General features: G+C 51.4%; 10 protein-coding genes across 10 annotated transcripts; 4 read left to right on the forward strand and 6 right to left on the reverse strand.

Annotated features, from left to right (window-relative positions):
* Positions 1-722: 722 nt before the first annotated feature.
* Positions 723-1,601, reverse strand: TGAM01_v206903 (hypothetical protein; the record flags this gene model as incomplete). The annotated part of the gene is made up of 2 exons (XM_024549975.1): positions 723-1,424; positions 1,491-1,601. The coding sequence occupies 2 exons, from the start codon at positions 1,599-1,601 to the stop codon at positions 723-725; spliced, it is 813 nt and encodes a 270-aa protein (XP_024405284.1).
* A 365-nt stretch (positions 1,602-1,966) lies between these two features.
* On the forward strand, positions 1,967-3,362 carry TGAM01_v206904 (hypothetical protein; the record flags this gene model as incomplete). The annotated part of the gene is made up of 3 exons (XM_024549976.1): positions 1,967-1,982; positions 2,151-2,570; positions 2,632-3,362. 3 exons carry the CDS (start codon positions 1,967-1,969, stop codon positions 3,360-3,362), a joined length of 1,167 nt encoding a protein of 388 aa, XP_024405285.1.
* Positions 3,363-5,541: 2,179 nt separating this feature from the next.
* Positions 5,542-6,981, forward strand: TGAM01_v206905 (CMGC/CDK/CDK8 protein kinase; the record flags this gene model as incomplete). Its single annotated transcript, XM_018804337.1, has 1 exon — positions 5,542-6,981. The coding sequence occupies one exon, from the start codon at positions 5,542-5,544 to the stop codon at positions 6,979-6,981; it is 1,440 nt and encodes a 479-aa protein (XP_018662452.1).
* A 1,217-nt stretch (positions 6,982-8,198) lies between these two features.
* TGAM01_v206906 (ADP-ribosylation factor 6) lies at positions 8,199-8,877 on the reverse strand (the record flags this gene model as incomplete). The annotated part of the gene is made up of 3 exons (XM_018804336.1): positions 8,199-8,362; positions 8,416-8,562; positions 8,628-8,877. The coding sequence occupies 3 exons, from the start codon at positions 8,875-8,877 to the stop codon at positions 8,199-8,201; spliced, it is 561 nt and encodes a 186-aa protein (XP_018662451.1).
* A 2,496-nt stretch (positions 8,878-11,373) lies between these two features.
* On the forward strand, positions 11,374-12,528 carry TGAM01_v206907 (hypothetical protein; the record flags this gene model as incomplete). The annotated part of the gene is made up of 1 exon (XM_018804335.1): positions 11,374-12,528. The coding sequence occupies one exon, from the start codon at positions 11,374-11,376 to the stop codon at positions 12,526-12,528; it is 1,155 nt and encodes a 384-aa protein (XP_018662450.1).
* A 2,075-nt stretch (positions 12,529-14,603) lies between these two features.
* On the reverse strand, positions 14,604-14,954 carry TGAM01_v206908 (hypothetical protein; the record flags this gene model as incomplete). The annotated part of the gene is made up of 1 exon (XM_024549977.1): positions 14,604-14,954. A coding segment is annotated over one exon (351 nt), but the record flags the coding sequence as incomplete, so codon positions are not given.
* A 518-nt stretch (positions 14,955-15,472) lies between these two features.
* Positions 15,473-16,218, reverse strand: TGAM01_v206909 (glycosylhydrolase 11-2; the record flags this gene model as incomplete). Its single annotated transcript, XM_018804333.2, has 2 exons — positions 15,473-15,872; positions 15,947-16,218. 2 exons carry the CDS (start codon positions 16,216-16,218, stop codon positions 15,473-15,475), a joined length of 672 nt encoding a protein of 223 aa, XP_018662448.2.
* Positions 16,219-20,031: 3,813 nt separating this feature from the next.
* Positions 20,032-20,766, reverse strand: TGAM01_v206910 (hypothetical protein; the record flags this gene model as incomplete). The annotated part of the gene is made up of 1 exon (XM_018804332.2): positions 20,032-20,766. One exon carries the CDS (start codon positions 20,764-20,766, stop codon positions 20,032-20,034), a length of 735 nt encoding a protein of 244 aa, XP_018662447.2.
* A 119-nt stretch (positions 20,767-20,885) lies between these two features.
* On the reverse strand, positions 20,886-22,120 carry TGAM01_v206911 (phosphoglycerate mutase; the record flags this gene model as incomplete). Its single annotated transcript, XM_018804331.1, has 3 exons — positions 20,886-21,626; positions 21,687-21,911; positions 21,968-22,120. The coding sequence occupies 3 exons, from the start codon at positions 22,118-22,120 to the stop codon at positions 20,886-20,888; spliced, it is 1,119 nt and encodes a 372-aa protein (XP_018662446.1).
* Positions 22,121-23,210: 1,090 nt separating this feature from the next.
* Positions 23,211-24,780, forward strand: TGAM01_v206912 (ethanolamine-phosphate cytidylyltransferase; the record flags this gene model as incomplete). The annotated part of the gene is made up of 4 exons (XM_018804330.1): positions 23,211-23,319; positions 23,401-23,518; positions 23,577-24,354; positions 24,421-24,780. 4 exons carry the CDS (start codon positions 23,211-23,213, stop codon positions 24,778-24,780), a joined length of 1,365 nt encoding a protein of 454 aa, XP_018662445.1.
* Positions 24,781-26,680: the final 1,900 nt, after the last annotated feature.

Consider the following 26,680-nt stretch of genomic DNA (forward strand, 5'->3'; position numbering starts at 1 on the left):
AGATGATTCGTGTTTGGATTTCACTTTTCTTGATTTTCAAAAGGCAAGTTTCTTTCATAGGCTGGTGGTTTGTAGGCCAGAGGAAAGGGATGATTGCATATCATATCGCTGGAAAGATATGGAGAAAGATATAGGGGCAGTTAGATGCTGAGGGTGTAGAGATAGGAGAAGGGGCAGATGTGCAGATGAGGGCCCGGTAATACGGCGTATGACAAGCCAAATCAATGCGATGGCAGCACTCACTTTTGGAAGGATGAGACGGCCCAAGACAAATCAAAGACAAGACATCGTGCAAGTCAAAAGTAATAATAGAGTTGCAGTGTTGTAAATGACGTCGTGTCTGAGAAGCACATGTTAATCTGCAGAAATGATTGGAGCGTCTGACACAGCATGTTTAAGATTCAGTAGCGGTTCTTGATTTGAAAACAGCCACTAGAATGACGGAAGGATGGGCGGTAAACGATGTCGATGCATATCAGGTATGCTTGCATTGAGTGGTCGTACACGTAAAGCCGGTTGGCCGAGCATCGTCATGTATGTTGATATTTTAAGAAACGCTCCCACACCGCAACATTGACATAGAGTCATTAGAGAGTACAAGGCTATGTCAAGAGAAGAGCCAGACGTATAATCGTGATAATGGCATTCTGTATGCGGCTAGTACTCACTGAAGATACAATCATACCAGGGGCTGTACATGTATGCTGAACATGTATGCCACTCTACTCGACGACGCCAAAGACTCGCCGGCTGAGCACCGTCTGCTGCAGCTGTAGCACACCAGCCTGGACTCCATCCACTATACACACGTCTTTGGCCCTCTCCTGACCGTATTCCTCAATGACGATGGTGCGAATCATGTCTTGCAGGCCTCCCATCCCACCGCAGCCCATGACGACACAGGTGATGTTTCCAGAGGAGAGCAGCCGCTTGGTAGCTTCCCTGAGACGCACGTTGATTTCATCTTGCGATATGGTGTGAAAGTCCCCTGCATTAAGGCCTGTGGAAAAGACGCCGGCGAATCTGGGGTCGCTGAAGCTCGAGGACGCCGTGGAGGAGCCTAGAAAGGCGGCCACGCCATTGAGAAGATGATTTTCCCAAAATGCCCCCGTGGTCACAATGCCCCATTTATGCTGCTTGTGCACTCCATCGGCTTCAGCTGTGGGGATGAGAGACAATCCGGTCAGAATGCTGGCTTCGAAAATGCCGATTACAGGAACAGGTGTCAAAGAATAGGCCAATTGCTTGACCAAGGGATGGACGCTGAAGCACGCCACGAGCACAGCATCGAATGGCGTGGAGCGAATACAGGACATGAATCCGGGGTCGTTGGTGACGGCTTCAACGCTGGCGTTTATGCCATCTTCGTTGTCGATGCTCGCCGGAGCCTGCTCCGGGGCCGTGTATGTGCTGATGGACATGGACTCAGAGGAGTCAGCAAAGCGTTTGGTGACTAGCTACGGGTTGTGTGGATTTGCGGTAGGCATTACTGGATAAGAAGCTGCTATTGTGTTGGCGGCTGACTCCATGGTCTTGGTCATGGCAAGCGAGGAGTTTGGGTTGAGGAGGAGGATGTTGATGGAGGAGCTTGAGAGAGACATTGTGGGCGAACGGCTATTACGAAGTGAAGAAGTGAAGAAGTGATCAGCTAAACAGAGTTATAAACAGAATGAGACAAGGACAAAGAAAGCAGAAACAATTCAAAGTAGTTAAGATATCGTGATTCATGATAGCTTCATCGAGCTTCGAGCTTCAAGCTGACGCTGCGGGGTATCACGTGACGCCCCAATGCCTCTGACGACAACTCGCTGAAGGCCATCGCGGGTCTCCCCCACCATGGCCGTCAGTGCTCAGCTAGCACCGCCCAGACACACTGACGACGCCTCCACCCGCTGCCAGCTCCTCACCAGCACCGCTCCCAACGCATTTCCTTGACTTCTTCCGCCCTCATTGAACCATCGCCAACATGGTCCCTCCCATCGGTACGTGCCTCCAAAGCTTCAATGTTCCAGACGCTCCTCTTCCCCGTGACACGCTTCTCCCCCCCTGAAGCTGTGCAGCTCGCCGTAGCTGCTGCTAAGCTACTCCCTGATAGCATCACCACAATCAAGGGGTGCCCTTCACTGCTGACACAACGAGCGCCTCTGCAGTTCTCGACGGCGGCACCGGATTCCTCAAGGTCGGATACGCCGCCCAAAACTTCCCCGAGCACCAGTACCCGTCGATTGTCGGCCGACCGATCCTCCGGTCCGAAGAGCGGACAGACAACGATGTGGTCATCAAGGACATCATGTGCGGTGACGACGCGGCGGCGGCCCGGACGATGCTCCAGATCAGCTACCCGATGGAGAATGGAATTGTCAAGAACTGGGAGGACATGCAGCACCTCTGGGACTACACCTTTTCCGAGAAGCTGCAGATCAACCCCCAGGGCGAGAAGATCCTGCTGACCGAGCCGCCGATGAATCCCCTAAAGAACCGAGAGAAGATGTGCGAGGTCATGTTTGAGCGATACGGGTTTGGCGGAGTCTACGTTGCCATCCAGGCTGTGCTGGCACTATATGCACAGGGTGAGATGCCCTTTCCACGCTGCATGTCACTGCTAGGCTAATATAAAACTACACTACACAGGTCTGAGCTCTGGTGTTGTCGTCGACTCGGGTGACGGTGTCACCCACATTGTCCCCGTCTACGAATCCGTCGTGCTGAACCACCTTACCAAGCGGCTGGATGTCGCTGGCCGAGATGTCACCCGCAACCTGATCAAGCTGCTGCTCCGCCGAGGATACGCGCTCAACAGAACCGCCGACTTTGAAACAGTCCGCCAAATCAAGGAGAAGCTCTGCTACGTCTCGTACGATCTCGAGTTGGACAAGCGCCTGAGCGAAGACACCACAGTGCTGGTCGAGGACTACACCCTCCCCGACGGCCGAGTCATCCGCGTGGGAAGTGAACGATTCGAGGCACCCGAGTGTTTGTTCCAGCCTCACCTTGTGGACAATGAGTCCCCTGGCCTGGGCGAGTTCCTCTTCAACACCATCCAGTCTGCCGACGTGGACATCCGAGCATCGCTCTTCAAGGCCATTGTGCTGTCTGGCGGCAGCAGCATGTACCCCGGTCTCCCGTCACGACTGGAGAAGGAGCTGAAGCAGCTGTGGCTGACGCGCGCGCTGCAGGGCAACCCGGAGCGCCTGAGCAAATTCAAGGTGCGCATTGAGGACCCTCCCCGGAGAAGACACATGGTGTTCCTGGGAGGAGCTGTACTGGCCAATATCATGGCTGAGAACGAGAGCATGTGGGTGACCAAGGCGGAGTGGGAGGAGCAGGGCGTGCGGGCTCTGGAGAAGCTTGGGCCGCGATGAGTGAAGCTACTAGTACATAGTCTACCGCGTACCGCATACATGGGTATGTAATACAAAGTATGAATGGGGAAGTAGAATCTAAACAGGAGGAGAGTCGATGGCATTTATTTGTATGGCTAGATGAAGCATTAAAAGAGGTTTTTATTTATTTGTTTATACAGTCATTGTTGATTTGCTGCAGTTTGATAAGTGGCATTGCAGTGGTGGCGAATTTAGCTCAAGCCCAGCAACCCAGCAACCCACTCAAGATTAGGTACTCGGTTGTTCATAGAGTTCAAGCCGTGTGATGGTAATCCATGGTGTAGAAGCATTGGTGATTACCAGCTTAGTCATCGGCCACAGCCAACATGAACCTGCCATGAGCAGCATTTCCAGACAACAGCATGATTTCCTCGTCTTCGTCTCCGAGGACATTCAATGCTCGCTCTCCATTGATTATCCACCCTTTCTTTGGTCTTGTCTGTCTTATTTCTTCATTGCTCCCATCTCTACATATATTCGCGTTACTACCTTATATATAAACGCCACGTTCAATTACCCGCACCGGCTAATAACAGAAAGCCATCCAGCAGAAATCAATCCAGTCCCACCGTCCGTCTCTCTCCCTGCGTTCCTCTCATACAATCGCTCGCTGAATCACTCCCAACGTAGCATCGTCTCTCTGCTCCGCACGTGCAAATACGGTCCGCCGGGTGGCTCAGCTCCCCTGCATCGCATCTGAGATCCGCAGCAGGCCCGCCGCCACAGAGGAAACCTCCGGCAACGAAGCATCTGCTCCGTAACTAACGGAAGGGCAAACGCCGTTCTTCGCACTGCTTGAGTCGTATCTGAGTGGGTGCGCGTTACTGCTAGCAGGTCGTATCAACTCCACCCATTCTCTCTCGGGCGAGCTGCAGATCAACTCTCTGTCGTGAAGCGCTCGAAGTTTGCGCTGAGTCAACAGGCGGCATTTGGGCGACAACTGCGGCATCCAGGCCCATCCAGGCCTATGCGGACAGACGTTGCGGCATCCCGTTCGCCAGCGAGGCCAGGATCGCCACCATCAGCGTAACATTCAAGCTCAGCGCGTCAATCGCCAGTGCCCGAGATCTGCTGCCGACTAGTGATCGCCCCGTCCAACCTGCAAGGAGCAGCAGAAACACCACCGATTGATCCATCACCACCGAATTACTGCGCTGGGGAGCTGCCATGAATCCGACGAATCCGTCGACGGCGGCATCCGGGCCTGGATCCGGCAAGACTGCCAGTTACCTCAATGCAAGGGCCTACCAGACGGTTAAGCGCGGCGTCATGGCGACTTTTGAAGGTGAGCGGTGCTGACTCGCTTGTTGTCTTTGCTTATTTCTTGCTTTCTGTTTCCGCCCAATAACACAGCCACCGACGATCAAGAGTAATGTCTACATGATACTGCCAGTTTACTTCCCTGGGATTTGAACCCTGACAATCCCCTTCATCTCTTCTTTCTCTTCTCGTCCAAGTCGACTTTAACCACGACCCTTCATCCTTACCCACTCAAGGTCCACCCTTGCAAAAAGCCCACCCTTGTATCCTTTTTTGGTGCAATCACACCTGCTTTTTATTTGCCCATATCCTATCCACCGTCTGGAGCGGGTATTCGGAGTATTTTGCTGCTCTGGATAGCGTCTCTGCTCTCATTATCACAATCTCCGGTCAAAAGAGAGGATAGGCAGCGGAGAGGGAGAAAGACGAGATAAAAGTGCATCTCATCTACCGACGGGAATATCGTCGGCGTCTGACAAGCGGCAGAATTTGCCACGCTCAGCCTCCCCTTTTTTCCTTTCTTTTTGTTTCGCCAAAGCCACGCATCATCATCTTTGTCATCTCGAGCTCTTGTCTTCTCCTCTTATCAGAAACTATTCAAATCGCCCCTCTTCTCCTCATTCTTGTCTGCTAGTCAGCTTTGAATCCCCGAGCCAGGGACCCGCGTTGGTTTATATGAGGACGATACCCGATCTGGGTCATCTCAGCAAGGCTGCTCTTTTTAAAGCAACTGTCTAACCTCGCTTTAACCTCTTCTCGTTCCGCCTTACCCACCCTCACAGACTTGGTATCGTTGTATACATACCCAACGCATACTCTGCGCGCCTTACTACTATTCTACTCTTCACATATTATCATTTACTAGTCCCATTCAGAAAGCCCATCGTCTTCCCCAGCCATGCCTCTGAAGCTGAGGCACGCTTATCCTCACCAGCCACCGCATCACTATTATTCATCCTCTTCTTCATCAGCTCACCGATTATATGCAGATGGTCGCGATCAGTCGGCCGGGTACCAGCCCAAGGCGCGTGTCACCGAACGATACCGCATCATTGGCTTCATCAGCAGTGGAACATATGGACGTGTTTACAAAGCCGTAAGCCGGACCACCAATCCGGAGGGCATCGCCGTTGTCCGCACATCCAGCGGCCTCACACCAACCTCCAACTCAGGGCCAGCCCCCATAGAGGTGGCCATCAAAAAGTTTAAGCCAGACAAGGAGGGCGAGCAGGTCAGCTACACGGGTATTTCACAGAGTGCTATCCGTGAGATGAGCCTCTGCAGCGAACTCCGACACCCAAACGTCATCCGGCTTGTGGAAATCATTCTCGAAGACAAGTGCATCTTCATGGTGTTTGAGTATGCCGAACACGACCTGTTGCAAATCATCCACCACCACACGCAGCAGCCGCGCCATCCCATACCGCCGGCCACGGTCAAGAGCATCATGTTCCAGCTCCTCAACGGCTGCCAGTACCTGCACACCAACTGGGTCTTGCACCGTGATCTCAAGCCCGCCAACATCATGGTCACGTCCGGCGGAGAGGTCAAGATTGGTGATTTGGGCCTGGCCCGCCGCTTCGACAAACCACTGCACTCGCTCTTTAGCGGCGATAAGGTTGTTGTCACAATATGGTACCGAGCACCCGAGCTGATCCTCGGCTCGTACCATTACACTCCCGCCATCGACATGTGGGCTGTGGGATGCATCTTCGCGGAGCTCTTGTCTCTGCGACCAATCTTCAAGGGAGAGGAGGCCAAGATGGATAGTAAGAAGACGGTCCCCTTCCAGAGGAATCAGATGCACAAAATCGCCGAGATCATGGGCCTGCCGACAAAGGAACGGTGGCCCCTGCTTCCATTCATGCCCGAGTACAGCCAGCTCAACACGCTCTCGACAATGCAGCACAACACCCACAGCCACCACCATCATCACCACCAAAACCCGCCCAACCGCGGCTATCCACCCACATCCCACCTCGAGAAGTGGTACTACAACACCATTAATAACAATTCTGGTGCCGGTTCCGCCGCGTCAGGGCCCAACGGCCAGCCCGCACTCCAGTCCCTCGGCGCAGAAGGATACAAGCTACTCGCAGGCCTCCTCGAATACGACCCGGAAAAGCGCCTCACCGCCGCACAGTCCCTGCAGCACGAATTCTTCAGCACAGGAGACCGCGTCAGCTCGAATTGCTTCGAGGGCATCAAGGTCGAGTATCCGCACCGACGTGTCAGCCAGGACGACAATGATATTAGGACCAGCAGTCTCCCGGGGACGAAGCGTAGTGGCCTTCCAGACGATACTCTCTTGAGACCTGCTAAGCGCATGAAGGAATGACAATTCTAGATTTGAGTGTGGAGGGTTGAACAATTGAACAAGACCTAGAATGGCACTGATGGAACAGGGGCGATGTCTAGTTGCAGGAATGAGTATTAGAGCTACATTTCGTGTTGTTTTCTTTTCCTTTGGTATTCTAAGGCGTTTACACCGGATGGGCTACATGGTGTTGAAAGGATTTTATGGTTTGGGAAGGGCTAACGAATAAACGGGCGGGTGATAACAAGGCGTTGGTAAACAACTGTTTTTTTTTAATGAGGATAAAAATCAATAATGATCATCCAGCCAGGAGAATATAAGTTTTGTTGAATCAAGGAAATTAGTATTAACGAGGGGTTCAGTGACGTGCCAGGCAATAATATCATGCACTGGCAACAAAAGCCACAGGACAGGTATAATAGATGAGATGGCATACGGACCATCTTACTCCTCCTTCTCCCCCTTCTCCTTCTTCCCCTTCTTTTTCGTTTTTTTTCCCTTTCTCTCCGTCTTCATTTTTCACTTCTTTCTCTCTTCCACACCTTTTATCTTCCACCTCTCTGCTCACCCCCTCTCCCAAAATCCTCCTCCACCACCACCCCCCTTTCCTCCCCTCTTGTGCTGCTCCCCTCTCACACACTCTTTCTTTCACAAGAAAATGCATGGTACAAAAGATATAAGCACGGGGTATTTGAGCATTAACTAAAAAAAAGGCGTATTGCGTTATAAAGAGGAACAACAACAAAAAGAGAATGCTGATACGCGCTTCAAGTGAAAGGGAAGAAGCTAGCGACACAACAAGAACAAAAAAAGAAAATGTCACAAAAAAGTAACCACGTTAGAAAAAAGCACAGACAACAGTTTTTGTCCCTCCCACAGCACAGACATGGTATACAGCGATTCCATCACCTCTCCTCTTTCATCCCTCTGTCGATTCCTTCTCGCTTCCTTATTTTTCTTCCATCTATCGATTTTCTCCTTTCTCCGTTGGCGAATTGTATATGTGGCGGTGCTCGTGTTCGGATGAAAAGCAATCGTCTACTAGTATAAACGACGGCCACCCAAGCTGAGACTGAGCCGCTGAGACTGAATACGCAGTCCCAACGCAATATTAATGAGGGGGCGATCCGTAGGCGGGTACCAGGGTTGTATGCATCATTGAAAGATTTCCATTAAACGTCGTAGTTTTGCGAAACGAAACCAAAGCGCGCTGGGTATGTATCGTTTTGTCTTATCATTTATTTCTTGACGGGGGCAGCAGGGGCCTTGACGTTGTTGGAGAGCCAGGCCAGGCCTTCCAGCAAACCTTCACCACTGGTGGCGCAGCTGGGCACGACATACCAGACCTTGTCCTTGAGCTTGGAGAGTTGGAGAGCGTCGGTGACTTCTTGGGGCGACATGGCTAGTGAATGTTAGCAAGATCTTTGTTTGTGGATAGTGATGGTCCAGACGTACCCTCTTTGAGATCCTGCTTGTTGGCAAACACCAGAAGCAGGCTGTCCTTCATCTCTCGGTCGTTGATGATGCGGTGCAGTTCTTGTCGGGCCTCGTCCATACGGGTGCGGTCGGAGGAGTCGATGACGAAGATGAGACCTTGGGTGCCTATAAGAGTAGAATTAGTGCTCTGCTCTCAATTATGATATAACGTAGCAGCAGCAGAAACATACCACTGAAGTAATGTCTCCACAGAGGACGAATCTTGTCCTGGCCACCAACATCCCAAACGTTGAACTTGACGTTCTTGTAGGTGACCGTCTCGACGTTGAAGCCGACGGTGGGAATGGTGGTGACGTCCTGGCCGAGCTTGAGCTTGTACAGGATTGTTGTTTTTCCAGCAGCGTCGAGACCCAGCATCAGCAGTCGCATCTCCTTTGATCCGAAGATCTTGCTCATAACCTTGGAAAGTTGGCCACCCATGATTGCGAATGTCGGTTATCGAAGCTTCGTTGCAGGTTGGTTTTCGTCGCGAGAGAGAAAAAGTCGAGAATGCGCAGATCGCGGATGATGGAGATGAAGGAGGGAGGGGCTTGCAGAAGCGAGTTGCAAGTCGAAGTGTACGAGTCGACTGAAACGGAGTTTGTATGCAGGGCGCAACAAATTCTATGGCAAGACACTTTTAGTTAGCAGCAGGTCAGAAACAAGGTTATGCGCAAGCGCGTTTGCATTGCAGGCGAATCTTTCTGCTTGTGCTTTCTTTCTGGTAGCATTTATCTTCCAGGGCTCAACGAAGCGACCAAGCAAGAAATGCTGTGAAAGCTTCAAGGGGAAGAATATGTAGTGAAAAAGGAGATGAGCAAATAGATGCTGTGATGGCCTCTCAACTTACATTAAAACGTGGCACTTGCAGTGCGAGAAGAAAGAATCTCGGCGATGCTCGACTACCAACGACTAGAAGAGACGAGAGTTACAGTCAAACGTATGAGGGCGAGGCACAACGCGCGCGAGCCACCAAAGGAACGTGAATATTAGAAGAAAACGGGGGTTTCGATCGATTAACGGCGAAGAAGAATCCCTGAAGATACAAGCTCGACAGGAGGCAATAGAAGAGAAGACGACAAGAATGGGATTAAACAGTCGAATTAGAGAGCGCGAGAAGTAGAGAGAGAGAGAAGAGAGAATGTGGGGGAATGCGCCGCGAAGAGCTCGACGCAAAATGTGGTGATGGGTTTGGTTGCTGGCAAAGGAGGGACGAAAGATGCGATCAATTGCGACGCGGCACGTGTGGATGGGCAGATGCTAAAAACGAGTGTGGAGGCACAGGCAAGCAGGTACAGGCACAGGTACCGGTACACGCCGTTCTCTAGACCAGGTACCAGCAGAAGCTTTAGCCAGTGCTAGTGCAAAGGGGACATGGAATTAGGTGTCCTCTTTTCTCTCGCTAATTTGCGATCAATTGATGAATTAATCGAAGCCTGTGAATCGAATCGGGGGGAAGGCAGCGCAGCATTCAGGCGTGCAGAAGAGCAAGCTAGCAGGTAACTGGCCATCAAATCTAATTTTGGGCAGGGCCCCGGCCTGGGCGATGGGGCTTGCACGGGGCATTGAATCATTGAGCCAAGATTGAATCCATTTCTGCAAATGTAAGTGCTTCATGCAGCGCATCGCAGAAATTGGAGTAAACAGCACAGCGCAATTTGGTGCCCTCTTGCAGCGGGCTAGCCTCCACCGTTGGTTGAGCCGGGCTTTGCTGCGCCCAGCGGTGGTAGCGATACCTTGAGTCTCAGGCGCATTTATAAGGAGCTTGAGCACCAAGATAGCCCCAGTGCCCTACAGACACTCGACAACGCCGGACTCCCAGCAGGCCTCTCCTCCTAAACCTTGTATCGCCCGTCCCCCGCCGCTAGGGAGGCGTGGCCAATGGCGGCTGTGGAGCGCATGCAGTCATTTTCAGGGGTTGCCGCTTGATAATCTCCGCATCGTCGCTGTTTAAGCCAGCAGGTATCTGTACCTGGACGTGCCTTTTCTTTCCATCTTCCATCCAATGTCAATTCTCACAATCAGTTGACGACATCAAATTCTTCAGGGCCTGTGCGCTGCTATATCGCGTTTGATGCAAGAAATGGGTAACAGCAGTTTTCGCTGAGCTCCACAGCAGCCAATTTAGGAGGACCGTCCATTATTAGCAGCAGTTGGATCATTGGCTGGTCTGTGAGTAGTATCTTAGTTTCTGTTCGTAACAGCTTCTTGTTAGTCGCTTGAACTTTCACTCAAACTCATATGTATAATATACAATCATCTGCAACTCAATTTCGTCAATTGACAATCAACCACACACAAAAAAGAGCCCAACCTACCATATTCAAGCTTTACCCTAAATAAATCCCAACAAAGTCCGGGGCCTTTACATACTACATACCTGATTCATACATCGTATAGCTCACACCCAACTACCTACCCTAAATAAATACCTACGGATTTCACAACTCAACTCACCTCTTTAACCCCATGAATCATGAATCAGCAATAAACAACATGAATATTAATCAATAGCCTCCCACTCAAGCTTCTTTTTTAAACTCGGCTCTACTCCAAACCTCCAACCCCCAAAACCTGCATCACCTGCCCCATCCGGCAACTCTCACCTCTCCCATGGCCCACATGTGCTCTTTCACGATCTCCAGCTCATGCAGATCGGATGCTGTCAGCTCGTACCGAAGGCCGTAGAGCATGTTCTGGCCTCTTCTCTTTTTGAAACAAATTCTTGGCACGCGCCAATGAGCGGTAAAAGAAGAACAAAAGGATACCAAGCCAGAGATGGCAGGTTGCAAATGTCATATTGGACAGGTGGGATATCCAGCTTGTAGATCTAGTTTCTCCTATAAATTCTGTGATTCCCAACGTTTGATCCAACTACAAAACCCTCAATCTTGATATCCTCACTCAATCTGTTGCCCAAGGCAAACAACCGTCAAAATGAGAATCTCCACCCTCTCCGCGGCCTTCATCGCCCCAGCCCTCGCCGCTCCCACTACCTCCCAAGCATCCTCCACCAAAGTCGTCTACGCCAACTCGGGCCACATCTACCTCGCCTCCTACGACGGCTCCAAATTCACCACCGCCGTCAACTCCTCCTTCCCAAACACCGACCCTTCTTGGCTCGCCTTCGTCCCCCCCAACAGTCTCTACGCCGTCAACGACATCGCCTCAAACACCTTCCTCTACAACATCAACACCAATACCAACACCATCAAGCAGACCACCAACAAGCAAGGCTCCGGCGGCGTCGTCCACCTCGAGGCCAACAAGGCCGGCACCCGCATGCTCGGCGCCGGCTACGGCTCCGGCAAGATTGACGTCTGGAACATTGAAAACGGCGGGCTGTCCCTCATCAAGAGTATCACGTCTCCGGGCCCCCTCGGCCCTGATCCCGATCGCCAAGACGCGCCTCACCCGCACCAGACCGTCAACGATCCCACCGGCCGCTACTTCTTCGCCAATGACCTGGGCACCGACTCCATCCTCGTCATAGACTCCCAGAACGACGCCTTCAACATCGTCAACCGCATGGCCGTCGTGCCCGCTGGCTCAGGTCCCCGCCACGGCGTCTTTTACCCCTTTGGCGCCGCAAAGGCCACCCACTACTTCCTGCTCTGCGAGATGGGCAACGTCGTCATCTCGTACAAGCTCAACTACACCGACAACGGCAAGGGCATTGAGTTTACTACCACACAGGTGCTCAACACCTTTGGTCCCAACAGCCAGAAGCCAGCGGGCGCGGGTGCCGGCGAGCTTGTCCTCTCCCCCGACAACAAGGACCTGTACCTCTCCAACCGTCTAACCGGCCAGGCCACCGACAACATTGCCCATATCAAGCTCATTGATAACGGCGCCGACAATGTGCAGCTCCTTTGGATCAACTCGGTGTCCTCGGGCGGCACCGGACCTAGAATGTTCAGCATTAGCAACGACGGCAGCTCCCTGTTTGTAACCAACCAAGATGGTGCTCTCGGCGTGGCGGCCATTTCTCGCAACGCCACGGATGGCTCGCTCGACACCAAGTTCCACGGCACCATCAGCAACAGCGCATTTGGCGGCCAGGGTCCCCAGTATATCAAACAGATTCAGTAAAGATTATATCGCGAAAGTTGTTTTGTCTTGTACACGAGTAAGAAAATGATGAGATATGTTGATCCAAGTTAGTGTTATTGGTAAATCGTCCTTGTAAGCTAGAAAAGAAGTTGAGAAAGATAATTAATGACTGGGTACTCCAAAACTCCGCAATTACCAGCTCTAGTTCACTCCAGAAACACGGCTTTCCCTTTTCCCTTTTGAATCCTCCGTAACACCATAAGAAGCGTTGCCGCTCTACTGTCTGGTCAAAGCAGATAAAGATAACCTCGCCTCCTGTCCTAAAAAAACTCCTTGCCCGCGTATTCAGCATGACAATAAAATAAATCCCAATTGAAGGGGGGCATCAAACATGAGGATATACATTTAGCAAAAGAAATGTACATGCAGACCTATGGTCGATATTCGATAACGTATCGTCGCTCTACCTGCTGCAGGGTGGAAGAATCGTTTTCCCCTTCGAATTTGAGGTCAACCTTGCCGTTGGACGCCATGCTGTGGACCTCGGCCTTGTAAAACGTGGTCGTCTGGGGATAAAGGGCAAGGACGATATGGCCCGCTTCGTAATCTTTGAGGGTGCTGGACTGGCTTTCCGCCGTAATGGGAATCATGTTGCTGGCGCTTGATCGGTATTCTTTCTGTTTGCTTTGGTCCTCCGGCTCAATGTCGATGACCTTGTACCGCCGACTCTTTCCTTCGCCGGAGACCAGCGCGACTTCGCCTAGTATCCAGTCGGACGTCTGTTCACCGTTGACGGCCTTGGGTTTGAACGCTACCTCGTCGCCCTTTGAGAAGAGAATCTTGGACTTGTTTAGAGAGCTAGAAGCTCCGCCGGCACCGCTGATGGACCCGGGCGGCTCGACGCTGTCTGCCTTGGGAGGGATGCTGTCCCTGTCACGATTGCTGCTCCGGTCGCCATGCTTTCGGGAAGCACTGGCCATGGGGCTGGGCACGGGGGAGTCGCCAGCACCGTCGAAATCGTAGAGAGAGGCGGCCGCGGCGCTGTCCCTGGTGGTGGACCTCTTGGACGGACCGGCCGAGGCGGCTTCGGCTTGCTCCTTGGCAACAACAACGGCACGCACCAACTTGAGCTGCTCCATGAGATTCTTGGCCATGGTGATGTTGTTCTCGGAGTTCTTGACGCCGGAGCGGCAGAGATGCTCCATCTGCTTCATCATGTCGGTGGGCACGCTGTTGGGGTCCATTGTGCCGGCCTGCTTGTCCAGGCCGACCAGCTGGTCCAGGTTGTCGTTGTCGGCGTTGATGCCGCCGATGAGGTCCTGGAAAGAGTTTTTAGCCGACTCCCATATCGTGGCCTCCTCTCCATGGGCCCCGCCGTTGTTGCGGTTCGAGCCGCGGCCGCTGCGGTTGCGCTGCGACATGTCGCGTCGGCCAGGCTGGCTGTAGTACGGTCCGAGGTCTTCGTGCAGGTTACTGACTTCGCGCTGGTGCGCTTTGCGATTAGCCATCGTGGTCAAGTCTCTCGGTGGGTGCCGCGCGGTTTTCGCCGACCGGCCCCAGCCGTGCGAGCCAAGGACCCGGGAATGGGGAGGACAAGAAATGCACGCCAGAGCCGCGAGAAAGGAAACAAAGACAAAGAGAGCAGCAACGAGATGCTATGCCATGCGGGCTAAAAACGACAAAATGACAAAATGACAAAACGACAGACAACGACAAAAAGGATGGACTGGATTGGACGATGCTGGGAGATGCAGGAGAACGAGCCAACTCGGTATAAACGACACTACTGCAGGACTGGGGGGGTCGCTGGAGCGCTGTGGACTTACTGGCTGTCTGCTCCCTGCCCGAGTGGGTGCTGCTGGCTGACTCGCTTGTGCTCGCTAAAACGTGCGTTTGCGAGCCCGTCTGGCCGCTGTGCGCTGCGATGCGACGCGTCGTTCAGGCGCGGATGGCGGAGGGGAGAAGGAGAGGCAGAGGAGAGGCAGAGGAGAGGAAGAAGAAGGCGAGAGTCTCGATCCGACAGGCAGATATGCGAGAGAGAAAAGGGCTGGGAGAAACAACGAGTGGCCGGGCCGGGGGATAAGTTTCAACCCATTTTATGCGCTAGGGAGGGCTCAAGCGACAGGCACGGCGGGCAACCAGGTACGAGGCTCGGCCAGACCTGTTTTTGTGTCGATTCTGCGCAATGATGGCGTCGCGGCTCCGTTTGCGCCTGGATGATGATGTTTGGCAGACAAAGTTTGGGTCTGGCGCGAGCAGAGGCGTGGTCTGGTGACGGATGCCTGGCGCTGGAGCTGGTCGCGAACTGGACGCTGCGCCGGGCCATCTATGTCCCGCAGCCTACTACTACTAGTAGTACTAGCAGTAGTAAGCTGGAGCAAGCTGGAGCGACGCCGGGGATACCTGCGCGACCACAGCGGGCGCGGCGGGCGCGGCAGCGCTTTGGCGGGTAGAGCTGCAGGTACCCAGCAGGTCTACCTTGCTAGGGCAGCCCTGTGTGCCTTGGACAGTCAGTACTCGCAATCAACACCCGTGGACATCTATGGGTACAGGTGCAGTATGTGGCTGTCAGCCTTCAACTACTGAGCGCCACCAGAGGCTACAGGTAATCTCAAGTCGACGCCAGTGCCCTGTTCCGGTCTTCAGCTCTCCAGATGCCTGATTATTACATGCCACTGGGCTCCGCTGCATGCCGGCTTAGTGCTGTTAGTGGACGAGCCAGTGTTAGAGTTGGCGGCTCGGATCGCGGATCAGCAACGCATCGGCCTCTATCAAAGCATGTTCTGTGGCCTTGAAATACGAAGTACGAGAGTTTGATCAGTGCGAGAACAACGATTTGTCCAAACAATTATATTTCCTACTTGAGGTACATTTACCCAGACTATCTGTGCGACTGTTCTTGTATATACGCGCATATACAAAAGTATCATTGCCGATATCAGTCACGTTAGCCACCACTACTCTTCCTCCTGTCCACCACCCTTTAGCTGACGTTGATGTTGGCATTGCCAGAGCTGAAGTATCCCTCGACCGCAACAATCTGGTAGTCCAGCTGGCCCAGAGTCAGGCCCAGGTTGCGCCAGGCATTGAAGTGGTTGCCAACGTTGACCGAGCCGCTGGAGCGGTGGTTGCGGCGCACCGACCAGTACTGGTAAAAGGTGGCCGTGCCGATGATGGACGGCTGGTTGACGCGCTGCGTGCGGTAAATGTCGTAGACGCTGCCGTCAGACGTCACCTCGCCCAGCTTGGTCGTGCCCGTGGACGGGTTGTAGGTGCCAAAGTTCTCGACAATGTAGTACTCGATGAGCGGGTTCTTGGACCAGCCGTAGATGGAGAGGTAGCTGTTGCCGTTGGGGTTGTAGCTGCCGGAGTAGTTGATGGTCCTTGAGTGGCGTTAGCTTTCTGGCATGAATCCTGGTATGAATAGGGCATAACAACACTCTGGCGAGCTACTTACCTGGTGCTGCTGCCCGGGTTCCATCCCTTGCCTCCCACAAAATTGCCCGAGTTGGACCAGTTGACGCTGAACGAGCCGCCAGCGCCGTTGGTGTAAGTCACGCCGGAATGGCCGTCGTTCCAGTACGAGTAGTAGTATCCGTTGTTGGTGCCGGTGCCGGGGCCAATGGTCTGACGCTTCTCCACGTCCACAACTTCCACGTTTTCGGTGGGAGCGGACAGGACTCCGGTAATAGCGGCAAAGCCGGCGAGGAGAGATGTGAAGGCGACCATGATGTCGATGAGGCTTCTTTGTCTTACTGTGGTGGACTATGTGAATCTGAGTTGTCTGGCTGTTGCTGCACTTGAAGACTCTGGATCGAGGCGGGCTGGGTCGTCGTTTTATAAGTCTGTTGGCGGATAATTGCAGCAACGGCTGGCTCCAGAGCGACTAGGTGCATGTGCTGATTCGTTTTACCGCACCAATAGGCATTTTGCTTCTCATGAATACATTACGCCTTGCTCTCTTATTCTGACGTGGCAATGTCTGAGCATAAACTACATGTACTGGGAAATTACAGCTCTCCACGAACACGACGTCTGGACTGAAGTCCTTAGCTCCGGCACATGCAAGAATCGGTACACTTCATCTACTGGCTAACGGCTAATTTGGTCTTGGCAGCTCGGTGATCGAAGTTGAAGAAAAAAACAAAAAAGGAGAATAATGGATAAAAACATATCCAGTAGCGTGCGAGGGATTGATTAATATGGAGGTAGTTTCCGCTGTTCGTAACTGTCATATGTGGATGGACATGGGGGCGTAGTAAACCGCAATGGGAAACAAAATGGAGTATTCAGAATAGCCACGCTACAATTGCAATATCCTGGTCTCAGATGACGAACAATCCCATCTTTTCCGCAAGGTAGCAGCAACGATGGGCAGCCATGCAGCATTAGCTGTATTGAGTCCATATGCTTCCAATTAACCATAAACTTCTCCAACACCCTTGCCCGCAGCTGCATACACCCCGACGAATATTGACAGGAAAACATTCCCCCCTATTATCCTAGTGCCGATGAAGCAGTCCGGGAAATAAAAAATCGGGGACTCAGAGGTATTGATTTGCGGGGTGAAGGCGGCTTGGCCTGCAGCTTGTCTAACGGCTAAATTGGATATGTATATAGTCGGATCGCGGAGAAGGCACAGTTGCGTGCTGCTGACACGATGTTTCGATGGCATGTTTTCTGTTAGTAATGGTGTTTGTGTGATTAAACAAAGATTTATTTATTTTGCCTAAAGTCAGCTGTAAAGGAGACAATGCATTAGGAACAGTTGACTTTGCCACTTTTGAAGTGGAAGAATTGAGAATGATTGAAGAGTAAGCCGCCATTGCGTAAACGAGACTCCTCCTGGAGCTATGCTGGAGGAGATGATAGACTTGATGAGATTAAAAGAGTATTTTTTGCGAACAACATAATGGCTGTTTAATTTAAACTAGGTATCTTCGGATAAAGTCGTATAATATAGTTACTTGAAAAACGTTGCGCGGGAAAGACTGAGCGAGTATACAGAGCAGAGAATGCGTGTATGTAATGCTTGAAAGACAGAGGCAGTAGAGGCAGCTACTTAAATACATGTTAATTTAGTATTCTACCTGACTCCAGCCATGTCTCGAAAATTCGAGGTTCAGGCAGAGGAGCCCGAAGTGACTGAAGAGACTGAAGCGAAATGAAAACCGCCTGTGAAGCATTTATTGGAAACACCTGCGACCCTTCTCTGAAGAGTCTTTCCTGAAGCTTTTGAAACTTGGAACTTCAGTCTCTTCCTGAGATTATTGATCGTCTCACGATAGCAGCTCTTCCGCTGTCTATCTATTTATTGACTAGCATTGTTCTACATTTTGTAATTACATGCTTTCCAAATACTCTATATCTACATGTACGTAGTCATTCGTCGATCTTTATGATTCAGCCACATGACAGAACCAGCAGCCTATACCAATACATGCTTTAGAGGAGGGAAACTACGTAGTTAAGGAATCATTCCGTCGTTGAGAGACACATAGTGTGTGAGATGAAATTGGCGATATGATATTAGCAGCCTCAATGTACGTACCAATACTGACAGCCCAGCTCCTCTAGAACACGAGGGACGGCTTGGGGAGAGTCAATAGTTGGCAATGGCGATTTATCAAATGCGTGCGATATGCCGTGGAGCCTTTTCGAAAAAGAGCACTCAAGCATGCGATGTTGGAGTTCTTTGCTTTCCTGTCTTGACTTTCTTGTATCAGCATTGTTGCCATGTTTTGAACCAGCAGCCGTTCCCCCGACGTCTTGTTCAAGATGTGAGATATCAGAGAGTGTGTCACCATCAAATCTGGAACCGCGTAATTGGTTTAGTGGTAAAATTCTCCGTTGCCATCCGCAACGTCGGGGAGCCCTGGGTTCGATTCCCAGATTACGCAGTAAATATCTCTTTTTTTGGGTGTATTTTTGCTATCGTGCAATACTCTATCTTTTTACTCTGTCGGTCGATGGCTGTGGTTTGTGGTGTTTGTGACGCAGGCAGCATGGTGTCCGGCTTGTCGATTGTAAGTAACCGAGTCGGAATGCCGTGCTTTTTTCGCGTCATTTTGCACTATAATGAACACTTCCCGGTTGTTGGATGCGGACACATTTGATCAAATAAAGAAAAGCAAGAAAGGAGTTTTACTTGGAAGGTTTTTGAAAGGTTTATTTGCTGTTGCTTTTATTTCCAGTTACCTATTCTCTCTGCATTTACCAGTGGCTTAGAGTTCAATGTTCGCTGGCTGCGCACTCGAAAGTTCCATAACAGTAAACTCCTATAGCATAAATACAAGTTCATGTAGTCATAGCGACGATTTTTTCTTCATTTATTATCTCTTGAGACGAAAGTTCCGTATTTTAAGCACTAATATGAAATGCCCGACCTGGCCTTTCATAGACGAAGAAGACTTCTTCCACAATCACCCTTCCACACGACAACACAGCCATAGCATTCTCTCGACGAGGGACTGGCTGACACCTAAGTCCAACAAACTGAAAAATCGCGAAAAATGGAGACGGCTAGTTGAAAGGCATCGGTGAACTCGCGGTATATCTACTCCCAAACCGAACGCAGCCGCCAGCGACGTACATAAATCTGGACGGTGAGCATGTCGCAGATGTACAAAACAGCTTTTATAAGCAGATCAGAGTCACGCTGGTAGTCCACCGCCAACTACGTACCTAGGCAAACGCTGCACAGGCGAGAAAGACGCCAAATTGTTTTTGTCTCGCAAAGAATGTTTTGTTTGCTTAACTTGAAATGGCTCTGCAGAATACACACGCATGTATATGACCGTATGATCAACTACTAATTATTTTTCAAGGCATCGTTTGCATTTACGACGAATCAAAACGCTACAGGCCGATTTCCTCTCTCTTTTCTACTTCTAGGTACCCCGGGCCAAACGCGTTTGAGAGTCTCTTGCTGGAGTCACAGTAGGAGAAAAGGTAGCGGCCATGCTGACAGCAGATACACTCGACAAAAGCAAATGATCAAGTCGTCGCAATCTACTGATTCAGAGATCGGATGATAACGTTCGCTGGGACATTTCGCTTCGTTGGAACCTGAGGTTCAAAACATGATGGAAATGGACCACGGAGGCGCATCTTGAATGAGGTGTACATTCTGCGTAACAGCCCGCTTCTTGTGAGAGTATAGTATACAAGGCTAGTTACAGAGACTTTTTTTGAAACATTACGGCAGCCATGGTTGCTATTCCAATTCTGTCGGCGGGATGGCTGATGAAGGCTTTGATTGCAATCAACGATTATATAGCTCCCCCCCTCTTTCAACCGGCCTTTATTATAGTAAAAAGTTAGGCATCCAACACCCTAGTTCTACTATTGCCTATACTCCAGCTGTAGCTTAATGAAGCTGTTACTCTACTTGGAAAAGTTTTCGATTATCACATATACTTAAAGTACATATAGCATCTACAGCATCTATAACACCACTAGCAGTAGTAGCAGTAGTAGCAGTAGTAGTTCAAAACCGCATCCTGGCCTTAGATACGTCTAACACGCCCATATCCGCATATATTAGCCAACTGGACTGGCTGGCGAATCAATATTGAGAACCCCTCTCCTGGTGCCGGCACCATTGTCTGGTTCAAGAGCTTCTTTGTCCTCGTCTCTCTCATCTTCAGTGTCCTCCTCGCTCGTGGTTTCTGCGTCTTCGGCCACGTAGCGTGTAGCTTTCGGGTGGTGGTCCTTGATGACCAACGATGCCCATTTCCTCACTACGGCTGCTACGTATGGGTTGTGCATCTTGTCGCCGTACATGGCATGGAGTAGGACGTATGATGGCCATTCGAGGAAGTCTGGGTCAAAAGATTGTTCGGAGTAGTCGCGGTATAGCGTATGATTCGTCATCGCGCCTCGCGCGCTCTTTCCTCTGGTGAAGTGTGCCTTTTTTATGTTCATCTGCATCAGTCCTACGTGTGATGTTACGGATTTGGCTCTCTCCGCTTGACCCCTCGCTTGACATCTGACAGTAGCAGTAGTAGCAGTAGTAGCATTAATAGCATCCGTAGCATCAGTAGCATCAGTAGCATCAGTAGCATCAGTAGCATCAGTAGCATCAGTAGCATCAGTAGCATCAGTAGCATCAGTAGCATCAGTAGCATCAGTAGCAGCAGTAGAAGCGATAGAAGCAGCAGTAGCAGCAGCAGTAGCAGCAGCAGTAGCAGCAGTAGCAGCAGTAGAAGCGATAGAAGCAGTAGCTGTAGTATGATTCCAATGGCACCCGGCTTCACTCAGCACACCACAGCCCATGACGCATTATAAATCATTATTGGTTTTAGACATTATATGCAGCGTAACACATTCTATAATTAACAAACATTACTGACGGCCATCTGACACTTAGTCCTTGTCCGGCAAGACAAGAATTTTCAAAGTTCGGCCTTCAGCGTAGCCTTTGCAGTGGTAAAGGTAGTGGTGGTGGCCGTGGCGCATACGCAGCCCTGCCCGGCGATACTGGTCAAAGGCGGTGACTTGCACGTCGGTTCGGTGGTGAAAGAAGCATAGGTAGTGGTGGGCTCTGGAGTCGGCTCAACCAACTCGGCCTTGACAAGGACAGGGATGATCTGGCCGGTGCTGAGGCTGAAAGACTGGTGGTTCAGCACAGTCAGAATGCTGCCAATCTCGCCAGAGTGGCTGGTAATGCTGATCCAGGTGTTGTCGTCGTGGGAAAAGACGTCGTCAATGACAAGCTTGCTACGTGCGACCTGGTGGGCAGAAGTCTCGCCCTCGTCCTCGTTGCCGCGCCACAGCAGGTCGTTCTCTGAAAAGCCCTTCTCAAATAAGAAATGGGGCGCAAATGCGTGGATCTGAGTCTTGGTAGAGCGGCGATCGCAGGTGTGGATGCTGATGCTCTCGCGGAAAAGCTCCTTGATGGTGGGTTTGAAGGAATGTGAATGAGGCAGGTCGAGAGTGGCAAAGGTAATGTTGGCGGTCTGGATGCATCGCTTGAGGGGCGAGCTGTAGAATGACTCAAAATAGGGCATCTTTTCCTGTTCAAAACGTGACTTGTAGTAGGCGTTGGCCTTGCTGGCCTGCGCGATACCGTTGACAGTCAATTGGGCATCGGACCAGGTAGCAGTGCCATTGCCATCGAGTTCACCCCAGTAGCACTTTTGAAAAAATAATGTTAGTGACCGACTGAGGGCTTATGAATGTTATCTAAGACTCACGTTCCACGCAGGAGTGCCGTAAAAGGTCTCGGCGGCGTTGTGCCATCCCTCGCCGTGGCGGCCCATGAAGAGCACCTTGTAAGTGGTCTTCTTGTCCCTTCTGCACTCCTCGTTCAAAGAGTCGACATAGTTGGCAAAGCGCTGCCACTGAGTCTTCTTGTGACGAGGGTCGAACTTGGCATCGGTGGGATATGTCCTGTTGAGGAGGCCAAAGTTCTGGTTTGCCTATGAGATGTGTGAGTTTGGCCAGCTTCGATGTCTTGAGAGCAGTGTTTGCGTACATAGTCAAAGGTGCTGGGATTGGTGTTGGGATCATCCTGGAGGAAGAAGCCCGGAACCGAAGTGTACTTGATGTCGTCGCAGCTGGAGACTTCTTTCCAGGCAATGGCGCCGGGAGCAAGCGCTAGGACAGCTGATAGCAGAGAGGACTTCATCTTGGTGGAAGACGCTGTGGTGTGTTGGAGGCGTCGGAAAGCTGGCTAAGAAGCAGGATTTCGGATCGAGCTCCGAGCAGGTGATGCGCCGCGCAGCCTTATATAACAGCGTAGAGCTCTGTGTCAATGCCTGCCGCAACGTTGGAATGTAACGACGACAGGGCCCATGAAGTCATATGGAGCGCCAAATGCTACTCTGGGGCCTGTCAGCAATTGGGCCGAGCAGCCGCTGTTAGCGTGCTGTTGTCGGTGTCGAGAGCAGAACGGCCAAGATGTCACTGTAGATGAGGCGCCCTGTAGGCTCCAATCGATCGGGAACGTGGCGGGCCAGGCCGGGGTTGGAGGCTCCAAGTTGGGTGTGAAGCATCTGGATGCCCACGTGTAGGAGCAGCTTGGCGGCGTTCTTGGCTACTTGCAGTTCCTGGATCGGACAAGGTAGAGTATTGGCCTATTGCTGAAGATAGCCTTGAATCCATCCTGCTGCTAGAATTGGACGAAAGGCCCTTGGAGGACTTTTGAAAAAGACAGGGTCCATGGCGGGATACTAGAGTGTCAAGTGGAAATGGTAGAGCACATATTGAAAGACCAACCGATAATCCAAGAGAGCAGTACAGATAGACCAATTGGTCCCCACAGTCAGGTTTTCAACTCCATCCTATTGAAGACAGCGTCTTTGGGTCCTCGAGAGAAGATGGTGAATGGACGAAGCGAGAAAAGCAATCTGGATGAATCTATTAAACATTGAAGCTGCAGATTGACTTCACGTGCTAGCGCCATTCACCTGGGCCCTTTTAGTGGGAGCCACAGGGCTCAAAGCTGCCCACGCCCACTAACCCGTGCGATAAGATAGCGGTGGCATGTCACTTCATTTCCCCGCAGTCGAGTAACTCGTTGAACCCCTGAACAAGCAGCTTCTCGAAATTCCAGCACCCGTGGTAGCTTCACCAACGCCGCCTTTAGAGCTTCACAAAGGTGCCAACGAGCTGCGAATTGACATTCCGCGGTTTGCGCGACTAACTGCAAACCTTTATTGCATCCTTGCATCCGACACTAGACCGAATCAGCTCCTTTGTCCTTGCGCTTTCGCATCATGAGCGCACCGACCTTTGAAGATCTCGAGCAGCCTCGAGGAGAACCTGCGCCGGAGCTTCTCGACGGTCGCATCTGGGTAGATGGCTGCTGGGACTTTTTCCATCATGGTAAGACTCCGATTTAGTGCCCATGTTTCTGCCATTGGTACTCTGCGACCTCTTTGCTAACGTATCTGGCGTGGTTCTTAGGACATGCTGGAGCTATGGTTCAAGCTCGACAGCTTGGCGATGAGCTATACGTTGGTGTCCACTCGGACGAATCGATCCTTGCCAACAAGGGCCCTACAGTCATGGATCTCGACGAGCGGTACGTTCACCCTATTCGCGACAAAAATCACACAAGGTGCTAATTCATTGGCATGCAGTCTCGCAGCTACAGATGCCTGTCGTTGGGTCACTAAATCGGTTGGCCATGCCCCCTACGTCACGCAGCTCCCCTACATCTCGCACTACGGCTGCCGATACGTTGTTCACGGCGACGACATTACCTCCGACAGCGATGGAAATGACTGCTACCGCTTCGTCAAGGAGGCTGGGCGGTTCAAGGTAGTTAAGCGCTCTCCGGGAATTTCCACCACAGACCTCGTTGGACGCATGTTGCTATGCACTAGGACGCATTTCATCAAGTCTCTGAAGAAGGTGCTGGCTGGAGAAGAGGGCGTAGGCACGGCAGAGGAGCGCAAGGTCCAGTCTGAGGCCATGTTGGACAGAATTAAGCTGTACGCGACGGACGAGACTGCAAAGAACCCCGGCGTCGATGTCTGGTTCTGGCATTCCGCAATACCCGAAAAAGCAGGTTCCAGCGAGGGAGTCCGCGGATCCTACGAGAGCTTCCTCGAGGGAGCTGGCAAGAAGCCTGGCCAGCGCGTGGTGTACGTCGATGGCGGCTTCGATCTCTTTTCCAGTGGCCATATTGCATTCCTGTGTAAGGTACTGGCAGAGGAAGACAAGCTTGCGCGCGAGGCAGGCTGGTTCTCCGCAGAGGCCACGGAGAAGAGAAAGCAGGCAAACGGTGGAAAGGACTACGGCCCGGCATATGTCGTGGCGGGTGTTCACGAGGACAGAGTGATTAATGAGTGGAAGGGCGTTAATTACCCCATCATGAACATCTACGAGCGTGGACTCTGCGTCCTTCAGTGCAAGGTAAGACCAGTTCTAACCATCCTTGTTCACTTTGCATCTTATACTGATTGCTTTTTCTTGCTCTAGTATATCGATGCGACCGTTTTCGGGGCTCCTTTTACGCCGACTGAGAGCTACCTTTCGGATCTGCCATGGGGCATTCCCCACGCAGTCTACCATGGACCGACAGCATTTATGCCCTTGACATACGACCCGTACACGGCACCCAAAGCGATGGGCATATACCGCCAGATCGGTGAGCACACGTTCTCTCACGTCAATGCGGGCGAGATCGTGCAGCGAATCATGAAGAGCCGCGACATGTACGAGGCGCGACAGCGGGCCAAGGGCGTCAAGGCTGAGGTGGAAGCGGCGGCGAGGGCGCGCGAGCTGTTAGAGGAGGAGCAGCGCAAGAAGGAGGCGGAGAGGGGAGTCTTGTCAGGCTGAAGCAATGTATTGTTGCAGCCATGGTTGCGTGCATTGAACGGACGGTCACAGCAGGCGATGTGATATTTCAACTTGTTTTCTGGAGTTTTGGGCAATACCCACAGAGAGTCTTCAACAGGCCAGAAGAGAGAAAATGAATCTGGAAGAGGGTATTAGAATACAAAATACATACGTGTAATACATAGAAGCGCGTACTGGCTTGGCGACGAATTGTCAATTGGCCAAATGCGAATAATTCATGGCTTTTGCGTGCTGAGCTGTGGTTGGGCGGAATGTCACCGCCACGGCTTCTGACCACATGAGGACGGGCTTATGCGCCGGCGGCCATCGATGACCTCATCGCTGTCATACACAGCCAAACAGAGTTGCGTAACAGCGATGAAATGGAAAAGAGGGGGGGGTTCATTGTTGGGCGTTGCTGTGTTCCTTACATGGAGGCCACGGCTATTGACGGCACCGACTATTCCGCCTTTTAACTCTGAGGATTTTTTTGAGTGGGGATCGTTGATAGGACGTCAATGTGTTAGTGCTACCGATACGGAATTGGGGGAGCTGATATGAGAGAAGAGGCGTTTCGGGACATGCTGAGGTTAAAGAGTGTAATTGCAATTCTACAATTAAGGTGAATTGGAAAAGAGAAATGAAATGATAAGAAAGTAAAACGAAGAGGAAGAAGAACAACACCAACAGCACGAGAGCAAGATGTGACTCCCCTTGATTCGACTCCCGGATCGGAGACGGCGCCAATTGAGTGTCACTGCGAGGTATCATCGCGCAATCGGCGAATCTGTCTGCTAAACCCAACGTCCCGAAGACGGAGGCTTCAAAAGCTGATCAAATTGATCAACTTGGCGCGCCCTTCACCCCGCATTGTCTGTCAACGAGCTGCAGTTGCCTTATCGGAATGCATACATGTCGTACTAAAGTAAGGAGGGATGTCACACCCTCACTCATTGTGCATTGATTAAATTACAATTACCTACATGCAATTGGCTTACATATCGACATCATGTCTTTTTTTGTCTGTATCTCGTCGTCATGCTTGCCATACTATCTTATCTGACTTGATATTGGAAATCACAGCTTACGCCAGATTTGGCACGAAGGGGGCCGCGGCCTAAGCGAAAACAAGCGGGTCGGAGCATTTCCGCACGCCGGAAAGTTGGGCCGGGCTGTTCGGCATCGGCTCTTGGGGCTCCGCTTTGGCGGGGGGACGATACAGAGGGCGGAATTTACAGCGATAGGTGCTGTATTACAGAGGTACAACTGCCGAGAGCAATTGAGTTGATCTTTCATTCACTCAAGTAAAAAATCCCATGACACAATTAGCAGTCATGAGCATAAGAGCAATTACGTACGAAAGGCGTCCTAATAAAAACAAACAGTTGCACGCTATTTATAACAGAAAAAGGCTGAGACACCAGCTCGGCACATGGGTGGCGCGGGCAGACACGGGATAGTACAGGCGCGATATCAGAGTTGCGGGTTGATAAACCTTCAGTGGTCACCTGCCCATGCTTTCAGAATAGCCAGTCAAGGGGGCCCCCATGGCTTTCTTGCATCTTAATTCGTCTTTTTTCAGGCAAATCTGTAATCATTTCATCTCGTATAGCTAATCTTTCTTGTGTCGAATATTTAATTCTGCTTACTTCTTGCAGGCTGGGGGTCATTCTCTTTCCACATCAAGTCACTGGTGCTTCATCACGGATCCCCACAGCCGCATCCTGTGTCAGTAACTGGAAACAATAGCTCCGTTTTTAGGAGCATCCTCTATCATCTCTAATCTGTACTACTTTCTACGAGATTGATAATAATCTGATACCGTTGCTAGTGCAATTGCCCGTCCACGCCCTTTGTCAAGTGTCTTCTGTCCTCGCCTATCTGCTAGTTTTTAGCTTCT

This window comes from Trichoderma gamsii (genome assembly GCF_001481775.2).
Source record: "Trichoderma gamsii strain T6085 chromosome Unknown Scaffold_24.2, whole genome shotgun sequence".
Lineage (NCBI taxonomy): Eukaryota > Fungi > Ascomycota > Sordariomycetes > Hypocreales > Hypocreaceae > Trichoderma > Trichoderma gamsii.